Below are 24,823 nucleotides of genomic sequence, written 5' to 3'. Positions count from 1 at the left end.
AGCCACTTTCCGTGTGGTAAGGAAAGAGTTAAAGGTCCAATCACCCGGCGTCAACTCAACCCCCAGAATTCCCTTTTTCCCGGACACGGCAAATCCACTTACGGCTAGGAGTGAGAAGGAGTCGCACCCCCCCCCCCCCCCGTTAGCTCGGGTTGTGGTGTCGCTACACACCAAATGCCTACGTCTGCGGATGCCCCTGCCTGGGCTGAACCATACTAGGGGAAGGCCTGATGATAAAAGGCCACCAGACTAGTACTAAATATTTGCTGTCCACTTTCAGACCTAAAGCAAGGACTTGTTAGTGCCTTCCTACAAATGAAAGCTTTGGTGCTTTACTTTCACCAAAAAGCCTGTGGTCCCCTAAAAAGTGGCATGTGAGCATAAGTTGGCCATCGAGCTGCAGCTCTGCGTTTGCAGGAGTCTCTACTGGTCAACCTGTCCTTCTAGAACTCCATCTTTAATTCTTACAATGCTGAACCTGCTTGTATGTGCCTAACTTGAAATAACTATACTACAGCTGCCGCCACTTCATGCTCACACCAACTGCCATCGTTTTGTTTTACTCATAAGCTCACCTGTTCAACCATGCAGCAGTGACTAAACCATGTTCCACATTGCCCTTGTTGTATACTGTTGCATACATATTGTCTCCCATGAACATACATACAAATGCTTTTCTGCAGACTGTTTTTCATTAAATGGCAACTACTTGCTCCCCACCTTCTCCCTTCCTGTGTGTACTAAATGCTGTGTTCTCACTCTGGTACTATGACGTAAGGCCTCAATGACACATTCCAAACAAAGAACCTGCATTAGACACACAGTTGTTTAATGCTCTAGGCCATGACCTTGCAACACATTTTTTCACCCATAGCATTTTTATTCTTTATTCAAGAAATACTCTTAGCACTCGAGGCGTGTTGGGGGGGGGGGGGGGGTTATATCAATCAATGATGTACATAATTGTACGCACACAAAATACATCAATAACTGAAATAAGTAAAAGTTGTATTCACTTTTCTTTTCTTTAATAAAAGCCAAATAAGAAAACTTATACATTTCTCTTTTTCCAATTTGTAGGAATAGCTACTGCATTCAAATAAACTATATAACAAACCAAAATATAACGAAGTAAATGAAGAGTACTCTAGACAGTGCTAGGAATATACCTTATAACGAACCTTTGGATATAACGAACTAATTTTCATGTAACACAAAACACTGTTATCATGAAGTTTGAGTGACAGCATGAAGTGCTTCAATTACAATTGTTGCATGTTGAAACCACGGGACTGCTTTTTCCTCCTTTTTTTGTTTTTCTTCTTTCGTTGTAACTTTCACTTAGTTGGCAAAAGATGAAAGAAAAAAATGAAAAAACAAACCTGATGGCACGTCATGTTAGACTCGTCAGCAGCATCCATTGGCAAGGCAGATTATGCTGAATGGCGTATAAGGTCTGAAAAAGTAAGCAGAAAAACCAAATTGTGGCACAAGCTAAGGCAGGTGCAAACTCTTTGGATAATAACCAAATTTGTTCTCTAAATTATTTCTTCCCCTTTTTTCACATCAAAATTAAACACACAAAAAACATTGCAAAATACAAAAGAAGGAGAGGGTCCCAGTCGCAAACATCGGCGTTGCCGTTTACTAATGAAAGAGTCAAACACGAAGCAGAAAGGGTAAGGGTAAGGGCTCGAAGTTTGACTGGAAGACCAGTGGTCATGCCATACGGGCACACCCTGTCGCGCATCTCAAGAAGGTGGCAAATGAGCATAAAATGCCTTTGGTTTTTCCTGCCCTTATAAGCTGCAAAAACTTAGCCCTCGAGTCTGCGTTGAAAGCAAATGAAGATGCAGCACCAGACATGCAAACCCTTCTCTGGAATGCTCTGTTGGAGTTGTTTACTTCATTTTCAAGCTCTGTGGGAAAATGTACATCAGCCAGTCTGATAGATGCATAAATGACTGACTTAGGGAGCACGCACCAAGCGTAAAAAAAGAAAAAGGACAAGTATGAGCATATGGTGACGCACGTTTATGCATGTGGGTACAAACCGATTTTTGGAAGCACTAGGATATAGAACAAAAGCAAACACATTTCACTCTGCTTGCTTTAGAGCGTTTTTAATCGGAAAGAATGTTGCTTTATGTATAGGTGAGGCTTCGATACCTTTGCATGCTTCTGTATTTGAATAGTATCTGCAGGGCTCGTTTTGACATGCGCAGTTGTGGTTTGCGCCTTGTTATTCTGCATGTGTTATAGCATACTTATTTTCTGCATTATATTTCATTTTTTGCTGCTTCCGATACGATATTAGCCATGCACAGGCCACATGAATATATCTATTTAAACCTAGTAGTTGTGACGAAAATACAATTGTTAGCCCCTGTCCAGTGTCATACTTTTTTTTAGTGCTCTTCAGTATTAATGCTTCGGTCCGAGTTCATGAGTAGGATACGCACACACTTGTGTGGGTACGCACACAATTGTGTGGGTGTGTGCCACAGGTGATTGACAGTTTGTCTACCCAAGAGAGGTGCCAACAGACAATCGTAATTTTAACGCTAGTATGTTACCAGAAGAAGCTAATGACCCTAGTTGCAGAGCTTACATTTACAGTGCAAAAAGACACCACAATACTAGACAATTTTTCATAGTTTTAGGTGGTGGTAAGTTAGAGATACTCACAAGTCATTGGACGCAGTACTGTAGGCCGATCAACATCGATGGATGTGAGCAATCTGCAAATAAAAAGAGATGTGCTGCCTGTAGAAACCACAGAATACATTAATCAAATGTTAGATTTGTGATGCGTCGTATATCCCATGTATACACAACAGAATCCTTTAAATATTGGAAAGTAGCCCCTCTGCAACCTTGACAGTTTCATGGATGGGTCTTGTTGAATCGTTTCAGATTGCCCTATAGAATCGCTTCACGTTACACCACTACACAAATTCATTTCAACACAACAACAGCAAGCCAGAATGTGAATCAACACGCAAACACTAAGCTGAGAAAATGGATTCTAATACAGATACAACGTTTGAAAATCAAGAAACAAATCGAGAATAATTGTAGATTTCAACCTGTTGTGTGGCTGTTTACCTAACATAGTTATGATAGGCAGGGCACGGACTTGCCGAAACATCATCTTTCTGGCCCTTGAGTGACCTTGCACTATTGTATACTATTAACCTTAAATATAGCATGTCTTGCTTACTTTACACCCACTTTTCAGGCCATTACTAAAGGTAATAAATGTTTCAAATTTGGAATGACAGAAATTCTTACACATGAAGAATGCTCCTCTCCTAACATCTAGATTATCGTTCACTGCGGTGGTGTAGTAATGATGCTCAGATGCTGACCTGAAGCTTATGGGTTCGATCCCGGCTGTCGCAGCTGCATTTTGATGGAGGCGACATGCTAAAGGCCTGTGTATTGTGCGATGTCAGTCATATCGTGGTTTTGGCCCGTAAAATCCCATATATCATTATTATTAACATTTATATTACCAGCTTACTTGGTAATCCAGATTGCCAAGTGGGCTGGTATTACTAACCACACGGTTACAGACTACAGGGTGAGGTGCTGCAAGTTATTTACATGTTATGATTTGGGAGCCGTAGCACAAAAGTTTCACAACGTATTTATATTACATAAGAGCAATCCAGGTGCTTCTGGTAAAATTCACAAATTTTTAGTTCCAGATAGGCACTCGAAGTGCTTTTGGTAGTCTTTATCTTAGAAGAAAACTGAAGCCAAACAATGAAATGGTTAAAATAATTAATTGCATTTTGAAAACTCTAGTGTCATCATTTAATTATTATAGGATCAATCATAGAGAATAAAAACAAGGTCAAAGTTTCATATTTAAAATTTTCCACCAAGAACTTTGCACATGATGTCACCGGCTCAAAAGTGTGTTCATATTTTGGAGGCACTGGCTCCACAAAATAAATCAAAACTTTGTATGCAGAATCTATGGCCCCTTCAGAGTCCACCGCAGTGGCGTAGCCGTAATGATGCTCGGCTCACTTGAAGGTTGTGACTTCAATCCTGGCTGCAGCGGTCGTATTTCAAGCGAGTCGAAATGACGTAGGCTCATCTTCTGTCCGATGTCAGTGCACGTAAAAGAATGCCACATGGTCAAAATATCCACAGTCCTTCACTACGTTCTGTGTCATAATCATGCCATAGTTTTAGCCTGTAGAACTCCAGTTATTATTATTATATGCTCCCCTCAAAGGACAGTACTTCATTTTTATTGATAAAAAACTACATGTGACCTAATTGACGCCGTCAATATCGACGATGCCATGGCGTTAGCGTGGAAATTTTAAGCTGGCATTTACACACACCCATTTTCTTTTGTTGTGGTGATACATAAATTGCAAGAGTAATTAATCGGCAAAAAAAACCATTTTCCTTTTTAGTGTCCATTTCGTATACCTCTGAGCTGGCTCTCTAGCATAAATAAACTCTTAACACCTTTATTGAATGCTTGCTGCTGAAGTTTAGACATTAGGCAGAAACTGGTGAATGTACACTGCAAAAAGAAAAACTGCCAAGCCTGTACACAACGCCGATTTCAAAAATTTAAAGACCGCCATATTGCAAGCACTCAAGCAGAGCAGACTAAGATCTTTTGAAGAGAAAGAAAAGGCACCACTACTTTTTTGCCAACCCATGAATTATACCTAGACTTCAGGTATGGAAGTGCTTATTTTCAAAATCCTGTGCATTTTGGTATTGAAGAAAATGTAAAAGCAGTGATTATTGGGAGCGCGGCAATAAAAAAAAATATTGGGGGGGGGGGGGGGAGTCTAGCAGGCACTGTAGAGAAAGAAGTGCAGATATAAGGAATGAACAGAAGGTGCCTCATACTGCATTTTGGTTGGAGGGCCTGTCTATGTCAAAGTGGAAATGTCTGGAGATACCACGTTACAAAGTTGCAAATAAAATTTCCTTAGAAGTCATTGTTCACAGGATAAGGTGATAGATGCAACCAATATGGCTATCACTGCATAATTTGAATGCTTTAGAATAATTAAACTGATGAATACAATGCTCTTACATATATTGTCATCCTGCGTGTTTATCCATGGTCTTTCAATTAGCCCAGGCCAAGCTTTAGCAATGAACTTGGTATTGCAAACTGTTTTCTTGAGCAGCGTAATGCACTTTTAAAATGAGTTCAGACAGTTAACAATTAACAAACTTCTAAACTATTTTTTTAAATATAAAATCTTCAATGTAGTAAGTGTATGGCCTATTAAAATTAGTGTTCAAGTAATTTCTATTTGTGATTAATAACTGCTGTTTCAATTTTTCTGGGCTTTCAAGAAAGTGTGCAATTTGAAAAGGTACCATATGTCTAAGTGTGCGGCATCACCAGTGCTCTCAAACATATCGCCAATGAACAGCCACACCTGCACGCAGATGGAAGTTATGAAGAGAAAACAAATTGAATTAATGAACGGTAGTCCGACCCTTTGTTTCTGATACATTACCATGTGCCCATTAAAGTTCTTGGCCCTCTATGCTGTCCAATAATGCTAACAAATTCTAAAATAAAATTGCATAAATCATTGCATACCTCCACGGCCAAGTTCAGTTCACAGCATTAACAGACAATGACTTTGTAATCAAACCATGTGCTGCACAAAGTGATAAGAAAGTGGCACCCTCTATCTCCTTTATTTGTATTGTCCTGACCAACAGATGAGCACGCCAATAACCTAACATTAGAGAAAAAGGAAAGGAACATTATGGGTTCCAAAACACGCACTTCTTAGAATTTGTGGCCTCACCTGATTAGAAATGCTGCACTTCTTCGTTTATTCTAACTGCGTTGTTGAGACTTTCCTAAAGAGAAAAGAAAGACAGTATTCATCAAATGAAAGTGTGACCCAAAGCTGCAGCAAATAAGTTACTTCAAGCAAGCTTGTGTCCATTACCCTACTAAACCTTGTAGCACTTATTCAAAAGAAAATTGCACAAGAAAAGGCCAATATTTTCTACTGCACATAGCCATTGAAAAAGAAAAATACTATGAGAAAGTGTGATGCAACAATTTCAAAGCCTAGTCATGAAAACCTAATAAAAATTTCCATGCGAAAAAGGTTCTCCTCATGTAATAGACAGGTAAGTTATAGCCCTCAAGCATGGGGAAAGTAGACCGGAATGTGCTTGGCAAGGGCAAATTGTAATAAAAGATTTGTTAAAACCTGTAACTAACAAAGCTCTTTGTTTAGATGTCTAACAACCATAAAGGACATGCTTACCATGAGCCAAGGCCCGACAGACCCTGAAGGAATGGAAGCAGTTGGCTTAAGGCTAAATGCCAAATGCCATGCTTAAACTAGAAAATAAATTTGCAGAGACTGCAGTGAGGTTTGAATGCACGAGGTTGTAAAATAAAGCTATCACTCTGTAGATAAGCTACATTATGGAAAATGGAGGACGGGCTTCTCTAAACGTACGCATGTACACCTATTAGCAAAAGTATGCAGATCACGGAAATGCATGCCGAACTGCCATCTGCATCGTCTAGCAGTGAGCAGTCCGCTGTTGAGAGCTTGGTATGTTCAGGGCATTGCGCTGGCATATGCAGCGTGAACAACACTCGTAATAGCAGCCAGCTCACCACTGGACGGTGCCGATGGCAATTTGAGCGCATACTCCCACGGTTTGTATAGCCTTGCTCACAAGTGTATATGAAAAAATATCTATTACCATATTAAATGATTCTTCATGAATATTACAATGAAGTAATATCCAGCTCATTCATCTGGATTGAACGATTGATTAGATCAAGGGTCTCAAACTCAACTCAGTCAGCAGGTCGCAGTCACACAATTTAATGCCGCAAGGGCCACACCATGAAGAAATTTGGAGCGGGGGAGGGAGGGAGGATGAGCTTGTGCAAACTGTCACCACACGTTGCCATTTGTGGGCCTCATATATAGGTCATGTCTGAACATTTGACACCAAAATACTAGCATGTCGAAACCAATCTCTAATATGACTAAAACCTGGAGGCCGATTCTTAAAAAAAAATTGCTATTTCATGATTATGTTTCTTATGTATTATCAATACAGAAGAAAAGAGATGACAAGGACTAGAAGAATTACAGGCCAACCAGCTTGCTCTCCGTTGATACAAGCTATTTACAAAAGTAATTGCTAACAGAATTAAGACATTAGAATTCAATCAACCAAAGGAACAAGCAGGATTTCAAATAGGCTACTCAAGAATCGACCACATTCATACTATCAATCAGGTAAAGGAGAAATGCTCAGAATACAGCCAACCAGTATACATAGCCTCCATAGATTAAAAGAAAGCATTTGATTTAGTAGAAATATCAGCAGTCATGCAGGCACTGCAAAATCAGGGCGTCAGCAAAGCATATATAAACATCCTGGAAGAAATCTATAGAGGATCATGCAACCGCCACCATAGTGCTCCATAAAGAAAGGGACAGGATACCAATCAAAAAGTGTGTAAGACAAGGGGATACAACTTCCCCAATGCTATTTACCCCGTGCGCACAGGAGGTTTTCAGAGGCATAGAATGGGAAGGGTTAGGAATAAGAGTTAATGGAGATTAGCCAGAGTACCTCAGTAACCTGCGCTTTGCAGATGACATTGAATTGCTGAGTAACTCAGGAGACGAATTGCAACTCATGATTACTGAATTAGACAAGGAGAGCAGGAAGCTAGGTCTTAGAATTAATCTGCAGAAAACGAAAGTAATGTACAACAACCTCGGAAGAGAACAGTGCTTCGAGATAGGTAATAATGCACTAGAAGTTGTAAAAGACTGTCTACTTAGGACAGGTAATAACCACTAAGTGAAACCCCCGAGATTGAAGTAACTATAAGAATAAGGTGGAGCACATTTGACAAGCGCTCTGAAATCTTGACAGGTAGATTGCCACTATCTCTCAAGAGAAAGGTAAATAACAGCTGCACCTTACCGGTACTTAGCTACGGAGCAGAGACCTAGAGACTTACAAAGAGGGTTCAGCTTAAATTGAGGGCGACGCAGCGAGCAATGGAAAGGAAAATGGTAGGTGTGGAAGGATGGTAGGTGTGGAAAATGGTGGAAGGATATAATAGTTGAAATCAAGATGAAATGAAAGAGACATGGCCTGGGCATGTAGTACGTAGGCAGGATAACCGCTGGTAATAAAAGGGGCCCTGCAACAGCTTTTTAGCATGGTCAGAAAACTCTTCCAATCGGTAGTAGAGGCCCCTGACAACACGCGAGCCAAATATTATAGCGCAGCGTGCGGCCTGCAATTCAAAATAAATTATTAAAGTACTTTAAAAATAGCTTTCTCTTCTCTTGACAAATCATGGAATTAAGCCTAGTAAGCCCATCTATCAGCCATTGGCTGACATGAACATGGCGTGCTCGGTTGTCACAGAGGCTGTCACTTGTCCACGCATAATCGCACAAAAAATATGTGTATTCGAAGAAAAAAAATGCTCAAGGTCACAAGTGACTTTTTTTTGCCCCTCCCATCTCTCTCTACTCAGCTTCCAGTGCTTTCGTCGGGACGGGAGAAGAGAGAATTTAATTGCAGCGTGTGACAAATCTTTGTAACTCCGCTCATACTGGACGGATTCTTAAAATTTTTGCGGCGCTCAATATGTGAGGTAATATGCTTTTCCAGTAAATTAATTCCATGGTTACTCAAAAAAGTGTTTCAGGGCTTCTTTAAGGGTAACTAATTGGATTCCCAGTGAAGCCAAGCCGGTAAGGGGGTAGATGGGCAGATGAGATTAAGAAGTTTGTGGGTATGAAATGGCAGCAGCAAGCACAGCACCGAGTTGCCTGGCGGCACATGGGAGAGGCCTTTGTCCAGCAGTGGACGTAATCAGGCTGATGATGATTATGTTTCAACACATGGTGACTGCAGAGGGTGCCTCACGAAAACAACTCCTTACATCTGTTCTGCTTGTGTAGCTCACAAACATACTTAAAATAAAAGAGACTAAGTGGAACGAAAGGAGTCATATGCGGGCTGTGGGCCACATGCGGCTCGCAGGCTGCATGTTTGAGACCCCCGGTTTAGATGGTTAATTTGTTCCAATGTGCAGTGACAAAGCGTAAGATCATTTAAACAAAGTACCTTGCAAACAAAATCGACAGAAATAATAGTAACAAACAACACCACTTATGTAGTAGCTCACGCAAGCAGGAATTGCACAGTGGCTTTCCCCACAGGAAGCACTGCTTTTGTGGTCACAATTAACAGATACCACATGATGCATAAAGATGTTTATTCAGGCAAACACAATAAAAGAACACGCATTACTTTGTATGTCATACTAATGACCTACACAGATGACTCTTCGTACAGTTCCACACTCCGACATTAAATGGTGAATGTGCTCATGACTGTTGCTAGGAAAGTGCGAGCCCCGCACATAAGTGTAATGAAAATTGTGCAAATTTCATGTTTGGTGTAAACTACAAAACAAAAAGAGATAAACAATTGAGGGCACAATTCCCTTAACAGTTTAACAAAGTGCATGAACACATACTACAGAAGTAAGCAAGAAATAAGCACAGGAAAATAAAGTAAATATGACCAACACACTGGACAGTTCTATGCATTAGAAAGAGAGAGGTGGCAATGAACTCATCGTAATGCTCAGCCTGATGAGACTAACCCACCAGGACACTTGCATTTCTTACTTCAATGCCTCGACTAACCTGTACAAAAGCAAACAAAAAAGGTGTGCCGTTCTTTAAATTGCTTACTTAAGCATTTAAAGGGACTGTCTACCGCTTGGAAAATTTTTTCTGATCGTGGCACAAATGAGAAGATCATTCATCACATCAGCGGTAACGAGCATGCTTTTGTCCCATAAAAAATGAATTATAATTTAACTAGATGTTGAAAGTTGACAAAAAATGATCGCTAGCCTCACCCAACAGTGATACGGCCAATCTACTGGTAAGACAAGAAATCCTTACAGGTAGATTTGTATTGCTTAAAAACAAACACTTATAACTTGAAATTGTATTTTATGTACTTAGAGACAGCTTCACATTGTGCCAGAGACTAATTTGTGTTTCTTTTTTTCTCAAGTGTTCAAATATTTGGCAAATAGGCACCCGCCGGCCCTGCCGACGGTGTCTTGCCTGCCTGCAAACGGCGCAGAAACAAGAGCACAGCGTCCACCACCGCTCATAAAAGCAACAAAAAAGTGGGTGCATGCCTTAAACAATCAGTAAGGTATTTGTTTTATTAATAATCAAAACGTGATGTAACCTACAAAACTGCATGCGGTTTTCATTTTCCCACTTTCACCAGCAGTATAATTGTAATAGCCTCCACCTGCCAGTGTGGAGGGCATTCATCCCACTGATGGAAGGAGACCAAATGCATATTGAAAAATTTTGTTTTCAAAATTTCTACACGCTTTCCACAGAAACTGCTGCACGGTCGGACGCTTCAGATGGTATGCTTTTCATTGTGACACAAAACAGACAAGGAGTGGAGGACGGTTGACAGTCCCTTTAACGTTACTGACAAGACAAGACTTCATCAATATGATACATGGCTGATGTATAAAATGACAACCACATCACACACTGCCTCCAAGACTCTATGGAAATAAAGCCCACTAGAAACGTGTAATGTTCAACTCCACATAAGCACGCAGTATCGCATTTGTAAATTTTGGCAGAATGCTAAAGTAATCACAAACAAGCTTCATATAAAGCATGAATAACATGTTTCTGTAGTGCTAGGCTATGTTAATGGCCTAGCACTACAGTTAATGGCCTAGCACTTTTTGTAGTGCTAGGCCATGTTAAGTGACATTAGCGATAACATCACACACCTTAGTCTAAACTATCTAGCAGCTTTAGAGACACTTTAATTGAATATGTAAACAGCAAGGGTAGATAGACAGCATTAGTGAAAAGAGAACCAAAGACATGATTTTGTTTGGCAGCTTAACTTTACAGAATGATCTGCACTTTGCCGTAAGAACTTCACAGAAAACAAAAGTCATGCAACAAACACTTAAATAGGCCAGAACATATACACATGAATATACTTCAGGCCTTTTATACATACGGAAGTATTCTCGCATCACAAGTGGGCAAAAAAATAAGGCTCATAGTTGTCTGTGCAAGTTTAAAAGACACTTTTCTGGTTGGCTTCATGCTTACACATCCATTGAGTACTATAGTAACCGTTACTCTCTAGTACATGTTATAAATTCAGAACCTCGTAAACTATCATTATTCAATTAAGAATGGTGCTTCAACGTTAAAAAGCTCCACAATAAGAAAATATTGCTGCCATAATATAAAACTTCTACATCTATATCAATAGAACAAGCAACAGTAATTAAAAAGTGCCAAATGAACATTTTAAATAAACCAACCAAGCAAAGGTATTAATAACTACAATACATGTGAACAGGAATAAACTAAAACTTAAATTTATGAGGATGCAACCTCAACACCTGGCAATTTTAAGCTACATATTTTTAAACCAAGAGAAACACAAGGTAATTAGTGGAAATTTTGGCACATTATCAGCTTGGAGAGTCACTGAGTCGCTGCTTATCAAGTACATTCAGAAACTGAAGTTTTGATTGCTGGCACATGCCAAGCCTGGTATCTTAGATTCTGTGAGTGCATTCTCATCAGGGCCAAGTTCTGGAGGCAAATGCAGTCTTTCAACCACAAACTTCTTGCTTCTCTGGTGAAACAGAAAGTCACATTCAGGCATGCGGGTGCCTAGTGACGACAGGCGACACAGCTTGACGATTTTCAGGAGTCCGTGATAACTTTTGTACAACGGGTTGGCGCCTCGCTCATGGTCGTCAAACGCCTGGATCTTAAGTACGATGTCTGCCAAACGGCGGCAACGCCGGAGAACGCTGGGGTGCGCCCTCGTGATTACTGCTGGGACTGTTACAAACACACTGACTGGCTCGCCTCTGATTACCGCTTTTAACGCGTGAAGGAAGGTGGAAAACCCCGCCACCGAACCCCATGTCGGAGAACAGAGCCCTTGCAGGGCTATTCTAACAGCAAAATGCGACTGGTTCTCATCTGCTTTTGCTTCGTCAACGAGTCTGTTCACATCGGCAAGCACAGACTCGTAATTTGGTTCTAAAGGAGCACCTACGTGCCCATTCGTCGCTTCTCCCCATCGTACGTATGGGTCGAACGTCACTACACAAGCACTGGCGAGCTTTGTACTTTCAATGCGATCAGAGAAGTCAAAAACATGGTTCAATTCCTCGTAATCTAGAAGAGAGTCTTGTTTCGCCATGCGTTCGTAGCGGAACGCTATCTTCAAGTCGCCATCACTAGCGACAGACGCTGGCACATGCTGCGTCGTGCTGCCAGCAGCCACCTGCAATGTTCTCGGCAGTTCGCGAAGAAACTTTGTCGGCTCAAAGACTCCGCTAGCAAGGTAAATGTGGTGCTGCTGCTCAATTCCTTCTGCTACGTAGTACTTGAGCAACTGCCCGCAGTAGGTACCGAAAGCGTCCTCCTCCACCAGCAGTATACCTCCAAGAGGCAAGCCGCCACCGAGAATGTAATCTAAGGAAGAAACACCACACGACAACACTGTCTCTGCAGTATGCGGCGACAACTTTGTACCCGCAATACCACGATGAGCAGGTCTCGTACTCTTTTGGAAGCTGCTGCTCATTTCCGCCGCTACTAAGAACGCCGAAACATCAACAAACCTCTCCGATCCGGCTAGGCTGCCGCGATTCTTTGCGCATGAGAACAGCACGGCGAATTTATCATCGGACGCAAAACTACTCGCAAGCGGTAACAATCACTGCGATATGGCCAAAATAGACACTGCAATTTGAATTTATACCACAAGATCCTTTGAGTTGGTTACTTACAGCAACACGCAGTCTTCTCAAAGAACATCTACAGCGCCATCTAACGTTGGATATGCATTCCGACTGGTTCGCCACGCCTTGTTATCAAAGAAAAAAAAGTACCTGTATTTTTAAAATTTGTTAGTGTTACTTTTCAAAAAAAAATATTGTTTTCAAACTTAAGCTTAGGTTTGCTGCTCAATAAGCTTTTGCCAGTACATTGTAATACGAAGACCGCGCCTATGTGCAGCCTGTAGGCTGTGCAGCCATAGAGTTTCCCACAATACTAACTAGAGGGAACTCTGGCGCTAGTGTCTAAGGGAGTTGCAACCAAGGAGGATTAAAGAAAAATTGCTGGAGTGGAAGCTCCCGCAATGCCTTGCCAGCAGAAGTGAAGCCAGCTTTTGCCACTGCCAAGATGGCGGAAACATGCTCTTTTCTGATAGTGCCCACTTGAAGATCAAGTGGCTTTGATATGTTATGTAAATGCTGCGTTAGTTCTATATTAAAAGACAGTTGTTCCCGACGAAATAACATAGAGAAACGAGTATGGATGACTGAATCTTCGAAGAACTTTGCCTCCAATTATAGGCTCACTAAGAAAAACTAGTAACTGTAAGACGCACCTGGAGCACTATGTGACCCGAAGAAGTTCCCACAGTAAACTCGTTGGGCGTGCAAGGGTAACGCCCCGTTTGTAATCGCTGAACGGTGATGCTTTATCATGCCCCTAGTAAGATGGCCGCCATCTTGCCAGAGGAACGGCTTCACTTCTGCGCAACCATTTCCACTCCAGCAATTTTTTTTAATCCTCCTTGGTTTCAACACACGGCGCTTCAGCGAGCATGGGAATTATGGGTAGTACACACATTTGTATAATTTTCGTACTTCTGGCCTGCTTCTGGCTCAGTGTATGTACGTGTGGCTTGAAGCTGTTTTTTGACGAAAGCATAAATTAGCAAATGTTCACCGTTTGCGCTTCAAAACCTAATTTTTTCAAGCTTACTATTTTGAATCAAGTCCCTAAGTTCAAAAGGGTTTGTTCTTTCTTTCAAAACAAAACCGTAACCAGCAATAAACAAAGCCGTAAGTACGATTCGCCGCCCGCAAGTACGAAGACCAGGCAAATGCGTGTACAGTACTACTACCACAGTCATTGAAGGACTCTGCTACTACCCACGGAGGAAGGAAAAAGGTAAGGAGAGGGCATGCCCAGCCGGCGCAGGGCGTAAAAAATGTGGCGGAAATGACATTATGGCGGCCATATTCAGTAGGTACAATGGCGGCGTTGTTATGGTTACGTGTTGCGCAGTGAAGCTGGTCTAGCAGTGAGCGGCCGCGGCTGGCGGCGGAATATGTGCCTCCCCAGGTCTCGTGCTGAGCCGTGGCGGACAATATCTGTGCTCTGCGCCACGTTATTGGTTACGCAGTGTTCGTCTGGCTGTTACATTACTCTTAGCAACGTTTACAAATCTCTTTGTCCATCACGGGGTTTCAACAGTGCGTAGAACAAGTGCATATCCATGTGTCGTGCGGCGGATGAAGCAGTTAGTGTTCAGCGAAATGGCGTTGGGCACCATGACGAAGCTGAATGACGACGAACGCCTTGCAGGTCAGTGACGGTTGAGCAGTGCCCCTGCTTGTGACAACGAACGACGCTGTTGAGCTCAGCAAGACGCCGTGAGGACCATGTGCACATACGTAGTTTCGTGTTGTGTGTGTACAGTAACAACTTGCATGTGCGTATTATAACACCTTTTCTGTTCCGCTTGGTACACTCTCCACCAGCATTGCATGCAATCTCAACGTAACAGCAACCACGTTCAACTGTCACTAGCACCGTGCTCAAAGTCACCACGGTCGCAGAATGCTGACGCAGGCGAGTTTCACGCGGAACACGGACACAGTGGCAGGACGCTGCGTCAGTCGCGTGGCGGAATGCAACCGTAGAAGGCGCACGACCGATCGTGTTGTCTGTACAGTTGCTGAATTAATGACGTGAAAGCACTCGCCGTTGTCAGTGCATCTAGCGCGCGTTCTCTCGTAGTTGCTTCGTTGTCATCGAGCTGTTACTCTTTGTTATTACTCGGACGAAGCGATTTCGCTGAAGGTGTCCCGCTGGCTCTGAGTGATGAGCGCCCCGCCGCGGTGGTCTAGTGGCTAAGGTACTCGGCTGCTGACCCGCAGGGCGCGGGTTCGAACCCCGGCTGCATTTCCGATGGAGGCGGAAATGTTGTAGGCCCGTGTGCTCAGATTTGGGTGCACGTTAAAGAACCCCAGGTGGTCTAAATTTCCGGAGCCCTCCACTACGGCGTCTCTCATAATCATATAGTGGTTTTGGGACGTTAAACCCCACATATCAATCAATCAATCTGAGTGATGAGCCCAGTTCCATTAGTTTCGGATCGTCACGACACACGCGCTGCGCAGCCCACGTGCTTTCCGAGCCGGAGAGGGAGTCGCGCCTTCTGCTTCGCATTCATACGTAAACAAGAAAGGAGAATTTGCCTACTCAATATGGCCGACTTCCGGCTTCATTGCGGCTTCACAACGAGTGACGTCAGGGCCTCTCCTTACCTTTTCCTTCCTCCGTGGCTACTACCCAAACATTCCCATGGTTGCTGAACGATCGGCGATCGCACGCCAGAGTTCCCTCTAGTTAATTTTGGGAAACTCCACGGAGGAAGTGGGGAAACTCTATGAGCGAGCGCGCCTTCAGAGCAGCCATGGCTGCACAGGCTGCACATAGGCGCGGTCTTCGTATAACAATGTACTGGCATAAGCTTATTGAGCAGCAAATTTAGCCTTAAGTTTGAAAACAATATTTTTTTAAAAATTAACACTAAAAAATTTTAACAATACAGGTACTTTTTTTTTTTCGATAACAAGGTGTGGCGAACCAGTCGGAATGCATATCCAACGTTAGGTGGCGCTGTAGGTGTTTCTTGAGAAGACTGCGTGTTGCTGTAAGTAACCAACTCAAAGGATCTTGTGGGATAAATTCAAATTGCAGTGTCTATTTTGGCATATCGCAGTGATTGTTACCGCTTGCGAGTAGTTTTGCGTCCGATGATAAATTCGCCGTGCTGTTCTCATGCGCAAAGAATCGCGGCAGCCTAGCCGGATCGGAGAGGTTTGTTGATGTTTCGGCGTTCTTAGTAGCGGCGGAAATGAGCAGCAGCTTCCAAAAGAGTACGAGACCTGCTCATCGTGGTATTGCGGGTACAAAGTTGTCGCCGCATAACAGCTCTGCGGTTATTACCTGTCCTAAGTAGACAGTCTTTTACAACTTCTAGTGCATTATTACCTATCTCAAAGCACTGTTCTCTTCCGAGGTTGTTGTACATTACTTTCGTTTTCTGCAGACTAATTCTAAGACCTAGCTTCCTGCTCTCCTTGTCTAATTCAGTGATCATGAGTTGCAATTCGTCTCCTGAGTTACTCAGCAATTTAATGTCATCTGCAAAGCGCAGGTTACTGAGGTACTCTGGCTAATCTCCATTAACTCTTATTCCTAACCCTCCCCATTCTATGCCTCTGAAAACAGAGGCATAGAATGGAGCGTTGCGAGGTATTAAGCAAGTACAACTCGCAGGCCACGCGTGAGATAATTGAAGCTTATCAAATAAACAAGTTTGACGGTAAATGTGTAAGCTACCCATCGGTTGCATTGTTGAAAAAGGAGATTGCGTATCTCGATCTTTTTTAAGTTACGTATGCGTCTGTTTTCTCAGCCCTTTCAACAAGAGACGAGAGTTTTGCTGACAGTGTATCGCAGTTGTTGTTCCTGTACCCTTCTACGCATGCCCATTTTTCTCAATTTTCGCCTATATATGTACATCACTCCGATATTAAATCTTCGTTGAAAGTCAGCGCTCTTTTCTGTCCTTGTTTTTTCGCTTCCGTAGTTACGAAGTAACTACTTGTAGGTTGCGCTGTTCCTGAATTCAGCTCTGAAAACCTCCTGTGCGCACGGGGTAAATAGCATTGGGGAAGTTGTACCTCCTTGTCTTACACACTTTTTGATTGGTATCCTGTCCCTTTCTTTATGGAGCACTATGGTGGCGGTTGCATGATCCTCTATAGATTTCTTCCAGGATGTTTATATATGCTTTGCTGACGCCCTGATTTTGCAGTGCCTGCATGACTGCTGATATTTCTACTAAATTAAATGCTTTCTTTTAATCTATGGAGGCTATGTATACTGGTTGGCTGTATTCTGAGCATTTCTCCTTTACCTGATTGATAGTATGAATGTGGTCGATTCTTGTGTAGCCTATTTGAAATCCTGCTTGTTCCTTTGGTTGATTGAATTCTAATGTCTTAATTCTGTTAGCAATTACTTTTGTAAATAGCTTGTATACGACGGAGAGCAAGCTGGTTGGCCTGTAATTCTTTTAGTCCTTGTCATCTCTTTTCTTCTGTATTGATAATACATAAGAAACATAATCATGAAATAGCAATTTTTTTTTAGAATCGGCCTCCAGGTTTTAGTCATATTAAAGATTGGTTTTGACATGCTAGTATTTTGGTGTCAAATGTTGAGAAATTACCTATATATGAGGCCCACAAATGGCAACGTGTGGTGACAGTTTGCACAAGCTCATCCTTCCCCCTCCCCCGCTCCAAATTTCTTCATGGTGTGGCCCTTGCGGCGTTAAATTCTGTGACTGCGACCTGCTGACTGAGTTGAGTTTGAGACCCCTGATCTAATCAATCGTTGAATCCAGATGAATGAGCTGGATATTACTTCATTGTAATATTCATAGAACAATCATTTAATATGGTAATAGATATGTTTTCATATGCACTTGTAAGCAAGGCTATACAAACCGTGGGAGTATGTGCTCAAATTGCCATCGGCACCGTCCAGTGGTGAGCTGGCTGCTATTACGAGTGTTTTTCACGCTGCATATGCCAGCGCAATGCCCTGAACATACAATGCTCTCAACAGCAGACTGCTCACTGCTAGACGATGCAGATGGCAGTTCGGCATGCATTTCCGTGATCTGCATATTTTCGCTAATAGGTTTACATGCGTACGTTTAGATAAGCCCGTCCTTAATTTTCCATAATGTAGCTTATCCACAGAGTGATAGCTTTATTTTACAACCTCGTGCATTCAAACCTCACTGCAGTCTCTGCAAATTTATTTTCAAGTTTAAGCATGGCATTTGGCATATAGCCTTAAGCCAACTGCTTCCATTACTTCAGGGTCTGTCGGGCCTTGGCTCATGGTAAGCATGTCCTTCATGGAAACAAAGAGCTTTGTTAGTTACTGGTTTTAACAAATCTTTTATTACAATTTGCCCTTGCCAAGCGCATTCTTGTCTACTTTCCCCATGCATGAGGGCTATAAGTTACCTGTCTATTACATGAGGAGAACCTTTCTCGCATGGAAAATTTTATTAGGTTTTCATGACTAGGCTTTGAAATTGTTGCATCACACTTTCTCATAGTATTTTTCTTTTTCAATGGCTATGTGCAGTAGAAAATATTGGCCTTCTCTTGTGCAATTTTCTTTTGAATAAGTGCTACAAGGTTTAGTAGGGTAATGGACACATGCTTGCTTGAAGTAACTTATTTGCTGCAGCTTTGGGTCACATTTTAATTTGATGAATACTGTCTTTCTTTTCTCTTTAGGAAAGTCTCAACAACCCAGTTAGAATAAACGAAGAAGTGCAGCATTTCTAATCAGGTGAGGCCACAAATTCTAAGAAGTGCGTGTTTTGGAACCCATAATGTTCCTTTCCTTTTTCTCTAATGTTAGGTTATTGGCGTGCTCATCTGTTGGTCAGGACAATACAAATAAAGGAGATAGAGGATGCCACTTTCTTATCACTTTGTGCAGCACATGGTTTGATTACAAAGTCATTGTCTGTTAATGCTGCGAACTGAACTTGGCCGTGGAGGTATGCAATGATTTATGCAATTTTATTCTAGAATTTCTGTTAGCATTATTGGACAGCATAGAGGGCCAAGAACCTAAATGGGCACATGGTAATGTATCAGAAACAAAGGGTCGGGCTACCGTTCATTAATTCAATTCGTTTTCTCTTTATAACTTCCATCTGCATGCAGGTGTGGCTGTTCATGAGTGATATGTTTGAGAGCACTGGTGGTGCCGCACACTTTAGACATATGGTACCTTTTCAAATTGCACACTTTCTTGGAAGCCCAGAAAAATTGAAATAGCAGTTATTAATCACAAATAGAAATTACTTGAACACTAATTTTAATAGGCTGTACATTTACTACATTGAAGATTTTACATTTAAAAAAATAGTTTAGAAGTTTCTTAATTGTTAACTGTCTGAACTCATTTTAAAAGTGCATAACGCTGGTCAAGAGAACAGTTTGCAATACCAAGTTCATTGCTAAAGCTTGGCCTGGGCTAATTGAAAGATTATGGATAAACACGCAGGTTGACAATATATGTAAGAGTGGAGCGTTGTATTTATCAGTTGAATTATTTTAATACATTCAAATTATGCTTTGATAGCTATATGGGTTGCATCTATCACCTTGTAATGTGAACAATGACTTATAAGGAAATTTTATTTGCAACTTAGTAACGTGGTATCTCCAGGCATTTCCACTTTGACATAGACAGGCCCTCCAACCAAAATGCAGTATGAGGCACCTTCTATTCATTCCTTATATCTCTACAGTGCCTGCTAGACTCCCCCCCCCCCCCCACACACACACACAATTTTTTTTTATTGCCGTGCTCCCAATAATCACTGCTTTTACATTTTCTTCAATACCAAAATGCGCAGGATTTTGAAAGTAAGCACTTGCATACCTGAAGTCTAGGTATAATCCATGGGTTGGCAAAAAAGTAGTGGTGCATTTTCTTTCTCTTCAAAAGATCTTAGTCTGCTCTGCTTGAGTGCTTGCTATATGGTGGTCTTTAAATTTTTGAAATCGGCGTTGTGTACAGGCTTGGCAGTTTTTCTTTTTGCAGTGTACATTCACCAGTTTCTGCCTAATGTCTAAATCTCAGCAGCAAGCTTTCAATAAAGGTGTTAAGAGTTTATTTATGCTAGAGAGCCAGCTCAGAGGTATACGAAATGGACACAAAAAGGAAAATGATATTTTTTTGCCGATTAATTACTCTTGCAATTTATGTATCACCACAACAAAAGAAAATGGGTGTGTGGAAATGCCATCTTAAAATTTCCACGCTAACGCCATGGCATCGTCGATATTGACGGCATCAATTAGGTCACATGTAGTTTTTTATCAATAAAAATGAAGTACTGTCCTTTGAGGGGAGCATATAATAATAATAACTAGAGTTCTACATGCTAAAACTATTGCATGATTATGACGCAGAACGTAGTGAAGGACTGGGGATATTTTGACCATGTGGCATTCTTTTACGTGCACTGACATCAGACAGAAGATGAGCCTATGTCATTTCGACTCGCTTGAAATACGACCGCTGCAGCCAGGATTGAAGTCACAACCTTCAAGTGAGCCGAGCATCATTACGGCTACGCCACTGCGGTGGACTCTGAAGGGGCCATAGATTCTGCATACAAAGTTTTGATTTATTTTGTGGAGCCAGTGCCTCCAAAATATGAACACACTTTTGAGCCGGTGACATCATTAGCAAAGATCTTGGTGGAAAATTTTAAACATGAAACTTTGACCTTGATTTTATTCTCTATGAATGATCTTATAATAATTAAATGATGACACTAGAGTTTTCAAAATGCAATTAATTATTTTAACCATTTCATTGTTTGGCTTCAGTTTTCCTCTAAGATGAAGACTACCAAAAGCACTTTGAGTGCCTATCTGGAACTAAAAATTTGTGAATTTTACCAGAAGCACCTGGATTGCTCTTATGTAATATAAATACGTTGCGAAACTTTTGTGCTACGGCTCCCAAATCATAACATGTAAATAACTTGCAGCACCTCACCATGTGGTCTGTAACCGTGTGGTTGGTAATACCAGCCCATTTGGCAATCTGAATTACCAAGTAAGGTGGTAATATAAATGTTAATAATAATGATATATGGAATTTTAAGGGCCAAAACCACGATATGACTGACATCACACAGTACACAGGCCTTTAGCATTTCGCCTCCATCAAAATGCAGCTGTGGCAGCCGCGATCGAACCCATGACCTTCAGGTCAGCATCTGAGCATCATTACTACACCACCGCAGTGAACGATAATCTAGATGTTACGAGAGGAGCATTCTTCATGTGTAAGAATTTCTGTCATTCCAAATTTGAAACATTTATTACTTTTAGTAATGGCCTGAAAAGTGGGTGTAAAGTAAGCAAGACATGCTATATTTAAGGTTAATAGTATACAAAAGTGCAAGGTCACTCAAGGGCCAGAAAGATGATGTTTCGGCAAGTCCGTGCCCTGCCTATCATAACTATGTTAGGTAAACAGCCACACAACAGGTTGAAATCTACAATTATTCTCGATTTGTTTCTTGATTTTCAAACATTGTATCTGTATTAGAATCCATTTTCTCAGCTTAGTGTTTGCGTGTTGATTCACATTCTGGCTTGCTGTTGTAGTGTTGAAATGAATTTGTGTAGTGGTGTAACGTGAAGCGATTGTATAGGGCAATCTGAAACGATTCAACAAGACCCATCCATGAAACTGTCAAGGTTGCAGAGGAGCTACTTTCCAATATTTAAAGGATTCTGTTGTGTATACATGGGATATACGACGCATCACAAATCTAACATTTGATTAATGTATTCTGTGGTTTCTACAGGCAGCACATCTCTTTTTATTTGCAGATTGCTCACATCCATCGATGTTGATCGGCCTACAGTACTGCGTCCAATGACTTGTGAGTATCTCTAACTTACCACCACCTAAAACTATGAAAAATTGTCTAGTATTGTGGTGTCTTTTTGCACTGTAAATGCAAGCTCTGCAACTAGGGTCATTAGCTTCTTCTCCTAACATACTAGCGTTAAAATTACGATTGTCTGTTGGCACCTCTCTTGGGTAGACAAACTGTCAATCACCTGTGGCACATACCCACACAATTGTGTGTGTATCCGCCTGTGGCATACGGGTTTGTGGCACACGTGTCTGGCGGAAAGAGTTTGACGATGTTGGATGGAATTGTCACAGTCATCATGTCATGAGCAGGGAGTCCTATTCATCAAACCATCTTACCTTTCCATATCATACTAATTTTGGTTCACCCCAAGTTAGCGGGGTAATCATGAAAGCACCCAGATGTAAGCAGCTAGATGGATATAGATAGATAGATACGTAGACAGACGCTAAAAGTGCCTGCATTGTGCAAAGAAATGCTTCACATTTAATGGCATGTTCCTGTTGACCATGTCTAAGTGACTGCAGAGTAGGAATGATTAACCACAATGTTATCATGGAGATTACTGTGACATGCTGACAGATTTGTACAGCCGTCAGCAAGCTTGACACGAATGCTCTGCAGCGTGTCCCGAGATAGTTTGATTGATGCTAGCGTTGCAAAACTTTGGTTTCTTGCTAGCGTTGCAAAACTTTGGTTTCTGTTGCTGATACTTTACTTATGCATATTATCCAAGCATACCAAAATTATATTTTGGCCACAGCACCCAGCACTTTGCGGCTGGCATCAGAGTAGTCCAGGTCACGTGTCTTAAGCTCGCTTATGACTGTATATGTTATAGAAAGAAAGTAAACAGTCCCAATTACTAATACATCATTAGAGGTATAATTGAATAAAGTTATCTACTGTTTTACAAAAGTAATTGAGTAATTAATGAAATGCAGTGATTAGTTTTATATTGGACGAATACTATAAATAAAATGAACTTGCCTCATATTCTAAGTGCCACATGTGCAGCTCTTCGTGCACTGCTAATTTTTAATTAGTAGTCCTTCTGCATTTTTCCTGAGGACACTACTAACAACGATAAAACCCACTGACTTATGTACTGCTGGAAGTAGGGACTGTTTCATAACATATGAGCACGAGATCATAATTTCTAATATCACAATGTTTATGTGTTCTACCTCTGCTAAGAGCGCTGCTTTAATGCGGCTGGTGCTCGGATAAGGCATTCCCAATAAAGGCCCATGAAGAGCTAAAGAAATAGTCCCCAAATTATTTCTTGGTGTTATTATCTCAAGCGGCAACTGCTATCAAGCCATAGCAATGAAAATCGAAAGTATACCAAAATACTGCAGGAAAATAAACACACAAGGATGAAACAGGATGACAAGGATGGGGGCTGATCCTTATCTTGCTTCGCCCTTGATTTTGCTGCATTATTTTGAAATCTTATACCAACACACCCTACTCATGAACTCGGACCGAAGCACTAATACTGAAGAGCACTAAATAAAAAAAGTATGACACTGGACAGGGGCTAACAATTGTATTTTCGTCACAACTACTAGGTTTAAATAGATATATTCATGTGGCCTGTGCATGGCTAATATCGTATTGGAAGCAGCCAAAAATAAAATATAATGCAGAAAATAAATATGCTATCACACATGCAGAATAACAAGGCGTAAATCACAACTGCACATGTCAAAACGAGCCCTGCAGATACTAATCAAATACAGAAGCATGCAAAGGTATCGAAGCCTCACTTATACATGAAGCAACATTCTTTCCGATTGAAAACGCTTCTAAAGCAAGCAGAGTGAAATGTCTTTGCTTTTGTTCTATATCCCAGTGTTTCCAAAAATCGGTTTGTACCCACATGCATAAATGTGTATCACCATATGCTCATACTTGTCCTTTTTCTTTTTTCGCACTTAGTGCGTGCTCCCTAATTCAGTCATTTACGCATCTATCAGACTGGCTGATGTACATTTCCCCACAGAACATGAAAATGAAGTAAACGACTCCAACAGAGCATTCCACAGAAGGAATTGCATGTTTGGTGCCGCATCTCCATTTGCTTTCAACGCAGACTCGAGGGCTAAGTTTTTGCAGCTTATAAGGGCAGGAAAAACCAAAGGCATTTTATGCTGATTTGCCACCTTCTTGAGATGCGCGACAGGGCGTGCACGTATGGCATGACCACTGGTCTTCCAGTCAAACTCCGAGGCCTTACCCTTACCCTTGCTGCTTCGTGTGTGACTCTTTCATTGGGAAACTGCAACGCCGATGTTTGCGACTAGGACCCCCTCCTTCTCTTGTCTTTTGCAATGTTTTTTGTGTGTTTTATTTTGGTGCGAAAAAAGGGAAAGAAATAATTTAGAGAATAATTCAGGTTATAACCTGTTGAAAAAGTGCTCAGATTTAAATTTGGTTATTATCCGAAGAGTTTACAGCTGCCTTAGCTTGTGCCACAATTTGGTTTTTCTGCTTTCTTTTTCAGACCTTATACGACATTCAGCATAATCTGCCTTGCCAATGGATGCTGCCGACGAGTCTACCATGACGTGCCATCAGGTTTGTTTTTTCATTTTTTTCTTTCATCTTTTGCCAACTGAGTGAAAGTTACAACGAAAGAAGAAAAACAAAAAGAAAGAAAAAGGAGGAAAAGAACAGTCCCGTGGTTTCAACATGCAAGAATTGTAATTGAAGCACTTCATGCTGTCACTCAAACTTCATGATAACAGTGTTTTGTCTTACACGAAAATTAGTTTGCTATATTCAAAGGTTCGTTATAAGGTATGTTCCTAGCATTGTCTAAAGTACTCTTCATTTACTTCATTATATTAGGGTTTGTTATATAGTTTATTTGAATGCAGTAGCTATTCATACAAATTGGAAAAAGAGAAATGCAAAAGTTTTCTTATTTGGCTTTTATTACAGAAAAGAAAAGTGAATACACTTTTCAGTTATTTCAGTTATTGATGTATTTTGTGTGCGTACAATTATGTACATCATTGATTGATATAACCCCCCCCCCCTCCCCCGCGTGCTATACGCCCTCGCGTGCTGAGGGTATTTCTTGAATAAAGAA

At 41.3% G+C, this 24,823-nt stretch overlaps 3 protein-coding genes across 14 annotated transcripts in view; 1 reads left to right on the top strand and 2 right to left on the bottom strand.

The window, feature by feature from the left end:
- Window positions 1–12,991, bottom strand: part of LOC119185602 (uncharacterized) — a 53,529-nt gene extending 40,538 nt beyond the window's left edge. For 4 of the 5 annotated variants that reach the window (XM_075876767.1, XM_037434570.2, XM_075876768.1 and 1 more), the window contains exons 1-4: window positions 12,917–12,991; window positions 5,817–5,871; window positions 2,689–2,741; window positions 1,383–1,456 (exon numbers count right to left, since the gene is read on the bottom strand). Coding sequence is in view for 2 of the 5 variants with exons in the window: in XM_037434567.2 (XP_037290464.1) it covers window positions 1,383–1,421 (39 nt within the window). In the remaining 3 variants the exon portion in view is untranslated. Of the gene's footprint in view, window positions 1–1,382; window positions 1,457–2,688; window positions 2,742–5,816; window positions 5,872–6,290; window positions 6,368–12,916 lie in introns of those variants that run through there. The other variant, XM_037434569.2, reaches the window with a different exon arrangement.
- On the bottom strand, window positions 9,285–12,984 carry Elp4 (Elongator complex protein 4). The gene has a single exon (XM_037434571.2). The coding sequence runs from the start codon at window positions 12,709–12,711 to the stop codon at window positions 11,620–11,622; it is 1,092 nt and encodes a 363-aa protein (XP_037290468.1). The 5' UTR covers window positions 12,712–12,984; the 3' UTR covers window positions 9,285–11,619.
- A 1,181-nt stretch (window positions 12,992–14,172) lies between the features above and the next one.
- LOC119176071 (constitutive coactivator of peroxisome proliferator-activated receptor gamma) overlaps window positions 14,173–24,823 on the top strand; it is an 85,221-nt gene continuing 74,570 nt past the window's right edge. For 5 of the 8 annotated variants that reach the window (XM_075876764.1, XM_075876762.1, XM_075876763.1 and 2 more), the window contains exons 1-4: window positions 15,776–15,861; window positions 18,539–18,593; window positions 21,674–21,726; window positions 24,233–24,306. The gene's annotated coding sequence lies outside the window, so the exon portion shown is untranslated. The other 3 variants (XM_075876759.1, XM_075876761.1, XM_075876760.1) reach the window with 3 other exon arrangements.

Source organism: Rhipicephalus microplus, chromosome X, assembly GCF_043290135.1.
Source record: "Rhipicephalus microplus isolate Deutch F79 chromosome X, USDA_Rmic, whole genome shotgun sequence".
NCBI classification, from domain to species: Eukaryota; Metazoa; Arthropoda; class Arachnida; order Ixodida; family Ixodidae; genus Rhipicephalus; species Rhipicephalus microplus.
This window is presented reverse-complemented; position numbering and strand designations above follow the sequence as displayed.

Bases quoted from the DNA above. Each gene is read 5' to 3' on its own strand.
- Elp4 (XM_037434571.2), bottom strand. From the start codon at position 12,711: ATGAGCAGCAGCTTCCAAAAGAGTACGAGACCTGCTCATCGTGGTATT.